Source organism: Micropterus dolomieu, linkage group LG05 (genome assembly GCF_021292245.1).
Source record: "Micropterus dolomieu isolate WLL.071019.BEF.003 ecotype Adirondacks linkage group LG05, ASM2129224v1, whole genome shotgun sequence".
In the NCBI taxonomy this organism is placed as follows: domain Eukaryota; kingdom Metazoa; phylum Chordata; class Actinopteri; order Centrarchiformes; family Centrarchidae; genus Micropterus; species Micropterus dolomieu.
The window spans coordinates 2,742,753-2,757,166 of record NC_060154.1 but is presented as its reverse complement, the minus strand read 5'-3'; the positions used below and the strand labels follow the sequence as shown (position 1 = coordinate 2,757,166).

The 14,414-nt window shown below is 44.0% G+C and overlaps 2 protein-coding genes across 2 annotated transcripts; both read right to left on the bottom strand.

The window, feature by feature from the left end:
- Nucleotides 1-22: 22 nt before the first annotated feature.
- foxf2b (forkhead box F2b) lies at nucleotides 23-3,243 on the bottom strand. The gene is made up of 2 exons (XM_046050161.1): nucleotides 2,128-3,243; nucleotides 23-225 (listed from the first exon to the last, which is right to left on the bottom strand). Exons 1-2 carry the CDS (start codon nucleotides 3,101-3,103, stop codon nucleotides 53-55), a joined length of 1,149 nt encoding a protein of 382 aa, XP_045906117.1. The 5' UTR covers nucleotides 3,104-3,243; the 3' UTR covers nucleotides 23-52.
- Nucleotides 3,244-8,028: 4,785 nt separating this feature from the next.
- Nucleotides 8,029-9,540, bottom strand: foxq1b (forkhead box Q1b). Its single transcript, XM_046050356.1, has one exon. It carries the CDS (start codon nucleotides 9,462-9,464, stop codon nucleotides 8,583-8,585), a length of 882 nt encoding a protein of 293 aa, XP_045906312.1. The 5' UTR covers nucleotides 9,465-9,540; the 3' UTR covers nucleotides 8,029-8,582.
- Between the last annotated feature and the right edge of the window lie 4,874 nt (nucleotides 9,541-14,414).

The window sequence follows — 14,414 nt, the reverse complement described above, 5'->3', positions numbered from 1 at the left end:
GATCGTCGCTGCGCTGCCTTTTTTTTTTTGAAATCCACAGAGACAGGTGAGCTCACATGACGCAGGGTTTGATGTCCTGACAGACGCTCTGGGGGTGGTGATGGTGGTGATGGTGATAGTAGGATCCGCCAGCCGAGGGGTGGAAGGAGGAGATGCCGTTAAAGTTTAACACAAAATCTTTCCTGTCGCACACCGAGGAATGGCTCTGATAGCGTGGAATCCCCACTGCAGAAGAGACAGAGAAAAATTCAAATATATGTAAATAAAGAAGTGAGTACAGTAATATCACTATGCTTTATGAACATCCTATTAATTTGATTTTGAGCATCTTCAACCGAGTTTAAGGACATTTTTCTGCACCAAAAACTGTGTGAAAGATAATTATCGTTTGTTGCGACCCGAAATTGACGTTTTATATGTCAAGTATCTTTAAAATAAAACAGAAAATACCCTAAAGATGTTTCATAAACCGCAAAATTTGTATTTATTTTGGTTCGGATGTAAAATGTGGATTGATGAATGACTGACCACTGAAATATCTGACAATCTTTTTTAAAACTGCGACAAAAGTTGCCCTGATTCTGTCACATGGCTTTAAAAGGAACACAATTGGCTGCTGAGTAGGATAAGGTCTTGTTTTACTAAAATTATTATATAAATTATTATTATTATTAAAAATGATAATGTTCCCCAAACCGCCTCTCATCTTTACAATTTAATGTACAGTTACTGAAATTGGTTATTTATTTACTTAAAACGATTTTTTGGGACATTTGCCTTCTATACACCTCCCACAAGGAGATGGCATAATCATTTCTGAGTTCATTTGTATTTTAAAAGGCACCGCTATTTTTAAAATGACTTTAACGCTTTTATTTCGATTTATAACCAATAATTGTTGTCTATATGAGTCATTTTCCCCTGGAGAGCACCAAACTTGCAACAATATTTAAATTAGACTCAGTGACCGTCATTTTGTGTCTGTAAGTGAGCCTCTATTTCCAGAAACAGAAAAATAAATGGGGAGGCTGTGGCTTCCAAGAGGTCATAAGGACTCCAGATGTGAGTGTGTTTTTCAGGGGAAGACAGCAGGCTTTATCCTCCGGGCCACAGCTCGCTGCCCTGCGCCCGTTTTCACAGACAACACACAAGCCTCTCTGACTGACAGTACAGTTACCGACCCTGTACTGTGCAGACGAACACACTTATCCTGCGTGCAGCCTCAATAAGGACGCTGCGTAAAGTTTAACAAGGCCGTCTGTCTCTTGTGGATATGCGGTGGTTGAAATCCTCTGCCGGTGTGGTCCGACCTGCACAGTCTTTGTTTAGTTAACCTCTGGGACCCTTTCGGGCTCCAGCATGAGTTACAAGCCTCGGTGAAATCCCCAGACTTTAGTAAAGCCTCAGTGTGTTATGTTTAAAGTAAATGAGCATGAACTGGGGAGGTGAATTAAGAACGCGATCACAAATTAGCTGTTTTTTGGCCAGACGTGATTTAGACAATCCTGCAGACTGTGGATTAAAGAGACAAATATTACAAACTACAATCCGAATTTTTAAAACGTTAATTTTAACTCAGGTTAGTGCACGGTCTTGGGTAGGTTTTATGGTTGGTTGTATTATACAATAAACATGCAATGCAAATTTATTTTTTCAATAAAATAAGTTGTAATTGTTGAGGTTTTTGTAACCCCAAATTGTTGAGCTTAGTAAAGCTTAGACGGAAATAATAAGGGGAAAATAGTCATACAGAAATTCATATCGCTCAGTGGAAATGAATAGTAGCTATTAAATGATGAAGTGTAATCATTTTATTACTCCTCTATGGCATTTTTATATATTGTGTTATTTATTTAATGGTATTATTTATTTCAAATAAGCATGACAATCCTGATTTTAGATCATTTGTAATTCATTATTAAGTTTTTACTCTTTAAAAACATTTTGAAACCGTCACAGGCCTCTGCTGCAGATAGAAACTCAATGTTGCATATTGCTGTCTGTCTTACAGATGAGGTGGACATGCTGTGTGCTATTATCATATAACACTTGTTATTTTTATAACTTCCAAATATATTAGACGGGATTCATCCTCTCCAGTGTGAGACATAAGTGAGTTTGTGGTACCTGATATGTCGCTGGTGTGGCTGTCCCTGCCGTTCTGGTGAAGATAGCTCTGCTCCAGGGAGTAAGGCGACATGCCGGAGTGTAAACCAGAGGATGCGGGGCTGCTGGAGGCTAAAGGCTGCTGTTTAATGTAGGGGGACCCGCCGGAGGACGCCCAGTGTGCGGATGTACTGGCGTACGGGGAGTGGCCGTCCAGCGCGCTCGCCATGGCTGGAGAGGACGGGACTGGGCTGCTGCTGCTGTCCGGTCCGTACTCCCCATTGGGCGGCACAGGACAGCTCGCCATGTATGTGGAGCCCGGGCTTGGAGACATGTGTGGTACGTGGTGGCCGCCGCTCAGCCCGTCGTACCCCCCGGCCATTGAATTGCTCATCATGTCCAAGTTGTAGCTGTTTCCGTGACAGGCGAGAGAGGCGGATGGAGCTTGAAAGTCAAAACTCTGCGGGAGAATGGAGGTGCCGAAGCCTATGCCGTTCATCATCCGATACATGGGCTTCAGAGCTTGACATTTTCGTCTGAAGCCCCTGGGTCTCCGACGAAACGAGCCTTCCTCGAACATGAACTCACTACCCGGATCGATGGTCCAGTAGTGGCCTTTCCCCGGCCTGCCCAGCCCTTTGGGCAGCTTGATGAAGCACTCATTCAGCGAAAGATTATGCCGGACCGAGTTCTTCCAGCCCTGATATGAGCCCCTGAAGAATGGGAAGCGAGCCTGGAGGAACTGGTAGATCTCACTGAGTGTCAGTCGTTTGGTGGGGGAGCTTTGTATTGCCATAACGATGAGAGCGATGTATGAGTAAGGCGGCTTTTCCGGTCGCCGTAAACCGGAGCTCGTCTTCTTTCCTTTAATGGCGGTGGACGAACTTTCTGTAGCGGCTTGTGGGCTCAGCATGGCGGGGTGCAGGACGCCGGACGCCGGGCTAGATCTCAGAGGAGGCGGAGGGTCCAGCTGCTGCTGAGGGGTCTCGGTCGTCATGTCAACTCTGACGTACGACTGGCGTAGAGTGAAGAGAGGGAGGGAGAAAAGACGAGTAGTGAGGGGTTTCAGAAGAGAAATATATCGAGATCCAGCGGTCAGTGTCCTTGCAAGTGAGCGTTACACAGCCAGTGGTCCTCAGAATCCGAGCGCAAAATGGAGTGGAATCTGTGTCCAGTTACGCACGACTCTCCCGTTACGCACGGTGCTCCCTTGACGCATGCAGAACGCACGGCGGGTACGCACTGACAGAGAGAGGAAGAGGAAGAGAGAGTGGGGGGAGCGGGTGTCCAGGGGTTTAGCTCGACACAGAGGCTCCACTGGGTGTCACAGCGGCGCTAAGTGGTGCTGTGTGACGCGCCAGGTGGCCATCGACCGCCTTAATAATCCCTCAAGTGGAGGAAACACGAAAACCCCTCGACTTATTGCGCGCAGCAGTCAAGCCAAACAAAGCTCGACCACCTATCATTTCATAAATCTTTCTTCCCTTTGCAAGAGCCCCCCTACCTCTTCCCCTCATCCGCACTCTGCGCCTGCAAATCTCCCTGAAATCAGTGACGAATAGAGCCCCCCCCCCTCCCTTTTTTTTTTTTTGTCAAATCTGGACCACGTCCACTTACCGTTCTCAGCAGCTTTAAAGCTCCTCATTCTCTCCTCTCCTCGTCATCTTTTTTCCCCTCCCACCCCCACTCTCCAAGTTCGGACTACACGCAATTAAGCCATCTATCAAACCTCCCCCAGACATCCCAATCAACAGCGCCACACGCCAGACGCACAAGTTAAAAAACGACTTTTCCCCCCTCTGGTCCTGCATGTATGAAGTTGTGATTTCAGCCCGATGTGTCACAGATCATATATTTTCCTGTCACGAATAAGCACCACAGTATGTGAAAAAGGTCCAGTTTACAGTTTAAACCATAAAGCCCAAAACATTCATATATCTGCGGCAGATAATACCCAAACGCATCGCTGTGAAGCAATAAAAAACGCTCAATCTTGTATTATTTGTATTATTTTGCTCCTAATTTCCTCCCAAACTGGTCCAGAGGATAACAAAAACAAACTGTCGCGGTGCCGGGCTGGGGCGAGGAGTGTGAGAGATGGAGAGGTGGTGGTCTTTACCGTGCGTGCATAAGCGGGGGGTTGCTCTGAGTAAATGACTTTGACATGAGTGGAAGCAGGCTTTTTCCATCAAGCCCGGCCCTGGATACCACACACAGCGCGCCAGTGTCAGCTTACCGCCCCGGGCCAGAGCCGGTCCCATGGGCCCCACGTTCATTAGAGAGAGAAAAGCGAAATTAGGCGAGCGGGCGTCGACAGTTTCCTCCCCTATGGAGACATCACACACCGATTTGTCCAACATGATGGAGTTATATATCCCATAAAGGTAATATCAACATCCGTGCTGCGACCGAGGGGAGATCATTGGGCTTTGAAGACAAAAAAAAACATGAAATATTGCTGCTGTCCCTAAATTGAGAGCTTTGTTGGTTGTGTTGTGCATGTTTGTCACGATTTCTTTTTACTATACTTATTGGTTTACAGTCTTGCATAGGTAATATTTCAGTGTAATTGTTATATTTGTTGTGTCTTTCTTTTCCACGGGCCCATGCCGCGGCTTGTAGCCTATATAAAACAACCCCCTACACCAACAATGAAAACTGCAGGGAAAAAAAACATAGTTAAATATTTTTCACATTTAATTTTTCATACTCGAATCTGTTTCTGTGCACGCGTTTGCCGACACAACCTTTTAAAGTTTAGATATAGCCTGGAGGGTTTTCCAAACAATAACCAGCAACAATAACCTTTGCACTTTGCACAACAAAGGATGTGCGGATAAAATCATTTTCCACCGTGACACACAGCGCAGTATGGAGGATCTTAACGGCCCCAGAAATTTCCTGCGACATCAAAACTTATGACCCCCGCCGAGATCAGGATGCTTTGGCTTGCAGAGGGAATCTTTGTTCTGGGAGCGCTTTGAAGACGGCGCTCCGACTGCTTTTACGCACCGAGATTATGTGATTTCCTAATTTAGCTTTTTGGAAATATCAAGTGATCAGCGGCCACCACGAAAGCTGTTCAGAGGTGTTTTTGATATGGAATACAGTTACGGCTGGAGGCCCATATGAGCCTATTTCCGAGACAAAAAGGCCTTCTGTTTGTTTTCATGTTTAGGCTGAAATGTATTTTTTACCCCCCATAAAATATTACCTCCATGAGATTTGTGTGAAGTGTTTGTCATGCCTGACCTCAGGTAACCTGTTTCAGGACATTTAAAAATAAAATCGCCATGGCCTACTATGATACTATATTTAAGTTAAGTATATTACTAAATCTTAAGAACCCTATAATATTACTAAAAATAAGCATCAACAAATATTTAAAAACAAATAATCTGCAAACAAAATGTTTATAAACTACATAATAATAAGCAGGGCTGTCTTTAATCTCCCATATTTATTTATTTTTTATTTTTTTACTGTGCTTATATAGTAAATAGGCCTATAATAAACAACGTATGTCAAGTAAAACAATAACGAATACTAGTTCAGGTCCTTTTAACGGTAATCCAATATTCTTTCGACTGCTCGGGGTTTCTCCTGGCCGCTCCGCCTGTGTTTCCTGTGGCTGGGCCGGGAGCTTTGGAGCTGCCTCTCCGGGACTCTGGGAGGTCAGGCGCGGTTCAGTTTGCCGGAGTGACAGACTGTTTGGACTTCCTAACATTGTGCCTGCCTTGAAGTTTAGTTTCATAACACTGTGGGCCTTATTCGGAGGCAGTCAGCCCTGGAAGAGGCCTGAGTTCCTTCTCAGGCAGTATGATGTGGACCGGGTCGAAACAGACACCGGCTGAAATGTAAGTGCTGAGAAATGCTGTTTACAAGTATGAAGAGCGCGCGTCCTGACACCAAGGACGTGAGCAATGTAGGGACACTAAGAGAACGTGTGTCTTATTTTATCGTATAGCTTTCTTATATGTTTCTACCTGCTGTGTTTATTGTTTATTACTAAGCACTAAAACACCAAACTGAATTCCTTATATGTGTAAACCTACTTGCCAATAAAGCTGTTTCTGATTCTCTTGAGCCACGTGACAGCCCCGCAGACAGGTATGCTGTTCTGGCGTTTCACCTGCAGGTTGCAGCATTGTCCCTGAAAACAGAAGTGAGTCTCACCTGTCACCTGTCAGACTGCTCAGTGCGCTCTGAACATAATTTATGTGCATAACGATCAGTAGGGGCACATGACATGTAGAATAGGTGCAGGCCTACTCAGCCATTCTAAGGGTGTTAAAAAGATGGGCAAATGCTGAGATGACTGCTGTAACAAAAATACCGGCTATGTATTAGTTTTTATATTCGTTTTGACTTAGGCTATCCACCTACGTCAGAATTACTTTATATCCAAAACTCCAGCACCAGGTTAAAAAAGTTGCTTGAATTTTGTCTTTTAATATCTTATAAAATATCTGTATGAAGGATCTGTCATTTTGAATAATGATTAAACAAAATAATAATAATAAAAAGGTTACACTCGCTTTCCATTAAATTGCAACAAAAAACACAACTTTGTCAGAGAGCATTTTGAAATTTTGAAAATGACATCTCATTTTTGTGGCATTATTCTTCTTGTTTTGTGATAACATAAGGCAACAAAATGATCTCACGATTTCACCTGCGTACCTTTGAAGAAAACTCTCAGACAAAGGTTTACACTAAACTTCACACCAACCAAATACACAGGGCTCGAGAAATAACATAAATAGGCCTACCTTTTTACCTTTAGGGCAACAAACTGTGTATTCTCGTCTTTATATTGAAGTTAGAGGAATAAGAACCCAGAAATTCACATGAACTAGGCCTATAGCTCGTCAACGGCCAATGAGTCAGGGGTCTGTTTCAGGACCGCGGAGAGCAACTGCAGCCTCCTCCGGACACGAGCAGTAAACAGCCTGCAGGACGCTGCGGCGCCTGTTGTTGAAGTTAATATTGTGTGTGCATGTAAAAATGAGCATAAACAATAAAAAATGATAGCTGTTGTTAGTTTTTGATGACCACCACACCGCATCTCTGCCATTGTTTTTGGTAAACACAGTTTATGATCACAACGTAGAACCAACTGCTTCACCAAATCATTTAAATATTTTTATTTTGACGCATAGCAGTGAACAGATTAATATAATTGGGCTGTTAATATAGCCTATAAAATAGACACTAATATAAAGATGGCAACAACAGTAATACATGTTTTTGTCAAATGTCCTTCATTTCTGATGAGTTCTTCAGGAAACCGTTTTTGTGGCAGATTAATAGAGTCTGAGACAAAAGTCTTTGTTTGTAATTAAATATTAAATGTGAGAAGTTATATTCTAGTCTAACAAATGTTTAACCACTGCAGCGGTGTTTTTGGTGTCTTATGTGGGCTAGGCACGTGTATGTGCATGACACAATAATACAATATACCGTGGTGATTATAACAATATTGTTTTGATGTTTAATCTTTATGGTCTCCTGTTTTATTTGTTTACTCAAGCTGTTGCCTTGATTGTCATATGTCAATAGACTACCTTTCCTTTTGCCATATACTGTATTTTCATAGAATTTTCGGTACTGAAGGTATCAGTGTAAGAGGAGCCCAAAGGCAGTATGCTGGATTTACTGTACTTTACCTCTATTAGTTTGACTTTGATGATTTTGATTTAGGAGTTCATTTTCAAAAGATTATGAGACCAACAGTTTCCTCCTTTCTTGCCTTTATGGTATAATCTACAGTAGACTATCTCTCCTGTTGAACAGGTGCAAGGCCCGTTCACTCCCGCCCCCGCTGATCTGTACACCTGCTTCTGATCTGACAAACACCCTTTCATGTCTGTAATGAATAACTCATTGAAAGTCAGGGTCCCATTGTTTCACGTTTTTTATTCATAAAAATACCAGGCATGCATGAATCAATCTTAGGAAAACATTGGGCATTTCCATGCGGTTCTAGTGCAGCCACGTGATTTCTCATCGCAGCTCAGTCAATATTTTTATATATACAACAATATTTTATACAGCAGTTCATACAAAACAAGAAAATATAAATAGATGAAGAGTTTCAACGTGGCACTTGGTTGCCGTCATACAGTAGAAATGACCAATGAACCATGGATACGTGAATACAAACACACGCACTCTCTCTCTCTCTCTCTCTCTCTCTCTCTCTCTCTCTCTCTCTCACACACACACACACACACACAAACACAGGCAGACAGTGGAATGTCCTGTGATGACAGCAACTATTTGCTGAGTCACCACAGTTGGATCTATATTGACAACACGTCATGTTTGTTTTTCACTGCAAAATGACTTACAGTAATCATGGTGAGACAAACAAACTAAAAAAGTTAAACAGCTAAAGCACTGAAAGCTAAGAGCGCCCACAAAAGTGCACATCATGGGTCAAAACATACAAGCCTGACAACAGTCCTGGTGTTTTATGAGAGCAAAGAGTCTATATGGAAACCTCGCGCCTTGTTGGGCATCCTGAGCGCATGGAGAGCGGCCTCCGGTGCTGTTTGCTGGAGGTATGCGAGTGCATCCCTGCTGGGCTCTGTGCTGCTGTACGCCCCCTCTGACAGGTACGTGTGCTGTGCCGGATAGCTCATAGTGTAAGGCAGTACGTGAGGCCCTTGGGACCAGTAGATCCGGGAGGCGTGGGTTTCTGCATCAACGAAGCTGTCCTCCCTCCGTTTGAAGGGTGTGCTGAGGATGCTGTCGATGGCGAACGAGCTAGAGAACTTGGCCCCCACCCTCTCCTCCGGGGCAGGGAGGCGGGTGTCCTCGCTGAGGGTGTCCAGGCTCTCCTGCTCCTTTGACGACCTCTTGGCGATGCGCTTCCTCCTGCGGCGGAACACCCCGTCAGCGAAGGTGTACTCGCTTTGCGGGTTGAGCATCCAGTAGTTGTCCTTGCCCCAGGGTCTGGATGGGTCCCGCAACACTTTGAGGAAGCAGTCGTTTAGTGACAGGTTATGGCGCACCGAGTTCCTCCAGCCGGTGTAGCTGCCGCGGAAAAACGGGAACTTCTTCATCAGGTAGTCGTTGATCTCTGCCAGAGTGAGGCGGCCGCTGCTGGACTCCCGGATGGCCATGGCGATGAGGGCGATGTAGGAGTAAGGGGGTTTGGGTCTGCGGGTGTAGGGTTTACCCTTGCTGGCGTCACCGCTCTGGGTGACAGGTGCCGGGCTGTTGGCCACGCAGTCCCCGTCCGACCCCAGCTCGTCCCCGGATAGAGGAGACGGAACTCCTCCCTCTGCTTCCATGCACAGCTCCAGCGGCTTCTGAGCAAAGTGGTGCGCAGAGAAAACTTCAAGTTTCATTTTTTAAAGCGAAGGATGATCCTCTTCCTGAAGTGTCTCCTACGTTACAGTCCTGTCTCAACTGAGCAGCAGAGCAGGTGTAGCAGTCCTGATAGCAGCAATGTCTCTGTGTGTTTATGTGTTGTAAAGGCTCGTCTGTAGCGCTGGAGGCACCCTGAGCCTCAGTCTGGAGCAGCAGAATACTGATCTGTCTCCGGAGACACGCTTGTCTTGCTATAATATAATGCCTCGACAAGGGACGGCCCACGGGCGGGGTTTCCAGCCCGAATCCATTGAAGCGATTGAGTGATATAATATATGTATGTTTACAATTGGACGCTACTGTGCCACGCCACTGAAGAACAAAAACAGCGAGGAAGTGAGGCAAGAGAGGGCAGGTATGAAAAATAATTAGTCTAAAATGTAGGCTAACCAGAAAAACGCACATCTATCCATTAAAAGTCCTGGAGTCGTTTGTCATACAGACGCTGAGAGAGACAACAGCACTATCAACTGTTTGCCTACACAGCTTTTTAACAGAAAACTTTTCCTGAACCACATTTTGCGCCTTAAACTCATTAACTAAACTTCTTCTGCTAGATGATTGATCACTATTTTTATTTAAATTGAACATTATTAAAAATCATTTTCCCCAATTGTAGCCTACTCATTAGTCTCTGTCCCGTTTTAACATTTCTCCTCTATACCCAGCCGATTAAACTTTAGGTTGTTTCGTTGGGTGGGTGATGCACTTTATCGCTCACAATAGCCTAGCAAAAACATTCGGAGGGTGCTGAAAAGTTCAGTGCTGCGGTAAATTAATCAGAAAGACTGTGGATGGACAGAAAGAAGAGAACAGAATAAATGGAAAATTAGACACGGCAGTCCCTGCTGTGCACTTCAACCTGTTCCTCCGCCGGCGCTCCGGTGGAACGGGGAAGTAACGAGGACGCAAAACTGAATTAAAATAGATGGGTTTGGATGAGTTCCACGTAACGCACAATATATAATATGTAAGCTCTCAGGCTAAACAAGAGCGCTGAGAGAATAAAAAAGTCAGAAAGATTGCATTAGAGGTCATGTAAAGTTCAGAGGACCATTGCACCTGCAGGCAAAGAAACGGCGAGCGACAGAAGCCTGGGTGGAGAACAGGCGATTCACTCTGTGTTTGAACCGGTGATGCAAATAAGCAGTGCAAGGGAGGCAGGATCTTCAAACTGCTGAAGGTAAATCCCGACGACCCAAACAACAACACTACTACCTAACTGCAGTTGGGATATTTTGGATTTAGTTGTTTTTTTCCACTGATTTTATTGCTATCAAAAGTTGTGGTTGACATTTTTTGAACAAATAAGTACTCCAGGGTCAACCAGGCTAGCATACACACTAGTTTACCATGGGTTTAAAATGAGAGCCATGGCCGGAACACCAGATTTTGTGGTCCTAAGCAGAATTCCTCATCATTGCAGTAGAGGCTGATGGTTATTTCCCTGTTGAGGCTGCAGACTGTCAGTCTTTTTAAACTTTGTGCATCATTGCAACACAGGTTTCATAATGTAACCATTTTGACCCTGATGACCAATTCATTTATGAGCCATAAATAAATTCCACTTCACATGCAGACATTTAGTCAAGATATAGCACTAATTTAGGGAACATAGCTACCCTAGCAGGTTTTAAGAAAACTGAAGTCCCTGACACCTGTAAACCAAATGTCTGTTTGTCCCAATAACTATTCTCCTGTCAACACCTTTCAGCCTGATGACGATGCAGAGCGAGGCTTGAGAGTTAACATGAGTTATGAGCTTGGCCCCAGGCCTGTTATAACCATTAAACTGTCTTCTCCAGCACTCCTCCTATGTCAGCAGCTCGGACTTTGCTGGCACCTGAACAACTTACTGTACGTTTAACTGTATTATTCATGTATGTGGATCTATACAGTGCTTCATATTGATACGACAGGATAGGTCACTATAAACTAACTGCTGCCTACCGACCTGAAAGCACTGACATATGGAAATTTATGTTTGGCATGCCGAGCGGTTTGTGTGTCTACATGTTCAAAGTTTATCACCTAATTGTACCTTGGGTGAACATGACAGGCATGATTAAAGATCTCATGATACCCAGAGCTGTGCGTGTGTGCGCGCCTGTGTGTGTGTGAGACTCAGAAACCGATGGAGGCCAGTTTGATAATAGGGGATACAGTACCGAGGTGATTAACAGGACTCTGACCCAGGGGATGTCGGTGGGTCCAGGACAGTCAGCGGGAGGGGAGCGAGATGGAGGACGGGCATCAGAGAGGCAGCGACAGCGTCTAGAGCCAAAATATTTACACACTTACCTCTGTGAATTAAGGGTTTACTTCGAACACCCCTGAGTTGACGATTGTTGGAACAGTGGAAAGACTAACCAAAATGATTTTGTTGAGTTTGAAGAAACTGTTTTATGATGAGTTAACAAGGCGTTTAATTTGGTGAAAGAGAGAAACTTGAATTCAGAAGGTGTACGGCTGCATTTTTCAGTTTGATAAGGAAAACAGGTGTAAGATTTTCCCTTTCTTTACATTTTGTCAGTTTATTTTGTTTATTCATTAGACTAAAAAGAGCTTGTGTAACATAGTGAACTCGCTGCTCACACACATCTCCCAGCTAAAACATGGGAAGGCCTGAGCTTCACAATTGGACTATCCCCCCTCGAGGTACAAAGTGGTATAACGAGACAGGTTGGGCCAGGGCTAGCTGGTAAGCATGATAGCTTCAGTAGAACGAAACATAGGCATCCTTGGCATAACGTTAGAATGGTTACTTCTTCACACTCTGTTGGTTTTTGTAAATTTTTAAACTTAAATTATGGTCATATCTTACACATTTACGTTTAAAGTTGTTGTAAAAGAGCTATAAGGAAATCATAAAAGCAACTGATCAAGATCTCCAATAAACACACTCCATCTTTTTTTCGAACATAAAAGTCTAAAGGGTGTTTCAGAGTCTTCTCTAATAGTATGTATATACCCTGACAAAATACTGAGGACATGACAAAATACTGAGGACATGACTTCAGTGTGTTCAATGGTAGCTATGGTCCTGATTTAGTGCCCCCATTGTGAGGACAAATACAGTCCACCATTGCTTTTCCGAATTCTGGCAACTCCCATTTAGTTGTAGGGAAAGATTATCCCTGTAAATTGAAAGTGAACCAGGGTGGGTCTTGCACATGTTTTGCCTTCACTGGTACACCAGTACATCATAAAAGTCTGGAGTCAAGTCCGTATTAGAAACTCTGTAGTGTCAGCTGTGATGAGAGAAAGGATGTTAGAGAAACCAAAGGTCGTCAGATATCTTCTAATCAAATTTATATTATGGGAACAGCTTCCTTCTCTCACTAGGACATTGCTGCAGCAGCTGGAGAGTTGAAACCAAAATGTTTTTGTTGAAACTCAGGAGCCCACCGCTGTGAGCCTAAAACCAGAGCTGAGGAAAGCAGCGGCATGTGTGCCATCATTATCACCGCCTCTATGCAACACACTTACAAGACACAAAGAAAATTTTACACCACCAGGCTGGTGGTAGGTGTGCCTGCATGTGTTTTTTTTCTTTGCAAAAGTGTGATGAGCCCGTATTTGATTTCAGGTACTTTGCCAAGACGGCTACACACACCTGTGCTGAAGTGATTGGTGTGAAAGGCAGCACACCTGTTTTCAGTTTTTATTCTCCACATGGCAATTTGAAATCAGAAGTGTAAAGACAATTTCCCCACAGGGATCAATAAAGTATCACATTATCATTTCTCTCCTGAGATCTAGATTATGGCTTATTTCAGAATATTGCATCATTTGAGAAGGTCAGGATGATATTTAACCTTTAGGTTGTAATGGAAAATAATACATACTGAATAATGCAGTGAAATTGCTTTAATTGCTAGGTCATTGAGGTTAGAAGAGTCAACTCTGCCTCGCGGTAAGACTGGAGAAACACATCATGCTTATATAACCTGTCGCTCCTAAAATTGGCACTTTGTTATTTTAGCTCACCTTTAGACGTTTAAAATATCTCCTTTGAGCAGGAGAAGAAATCTCTTTTAAGTGCTGACATGAGTGGAATTTCAGCAATGTAAATTCATTGGGTGAATCCTGCACAGTTCCAAAAATAGCCCCACCTCTGCGGCGGTCTGCGCTCACACGCTAACCCTTGTCTGCATGTCTCTGGATGACTTCTTACCTGTTTCTCATCTTTGTTTTCTTTCTTCTCTGTGAGTGAAGGGTGTCCAGCCCCCATGTCTTTGGATCAACAAAGTACGGGCTGTAGGTGAGCAGGGCAGGGAGGAACGGCAACAAGAGACGCTGCGTAACTGAGATTCCCAAGATTCCCTGCAGCACATTTAGTCTCTGACAGAGGCCGCTGATAGTCATGCTTCAGTTGGGCGCACAGGTAGGTACAGCAATGTGTCTACATCACAGCCAACCTAAAAGTCAGATATTCCACATCAATTCTACTCATTCAATTCAACACAGTAGGTACCGGCATAGTTTGTGTACGGGAGTGTATGTTTGTCTGCAGCTGTGCGTCTGCTCAGGTGTGGGTGTGAAAGTGTGTGGGATTGCACATGTGCTTTGGCAAAATAGAAGAGTAAGATGCATACATTCCATCTAGTTTATTCCTCGAACAGTGATTACTGTAATTACCCAACAATGCAGCCCTCTAAATGTTTGCTGCCTGCTTTGTTGCGCTTCTAGAGACTCATACCTTTGTGTTTTGAAAGATAAATGGTGGGGGGCATCCAGTCCGTATAATCAGAGGCACACCTGAACACTTAAAAGTGACAAACAAAAAGTTCCCATGAAGCTGCTTTGGTACATAACGCAAGAAATTTCCATATTGAATGCACTTATAGTGTAGCATTAAAATGTTTTGGTGGATATCTGATACACACATACACACCCCCCCCCCCCCCCCCACACCCCCCCCCCCC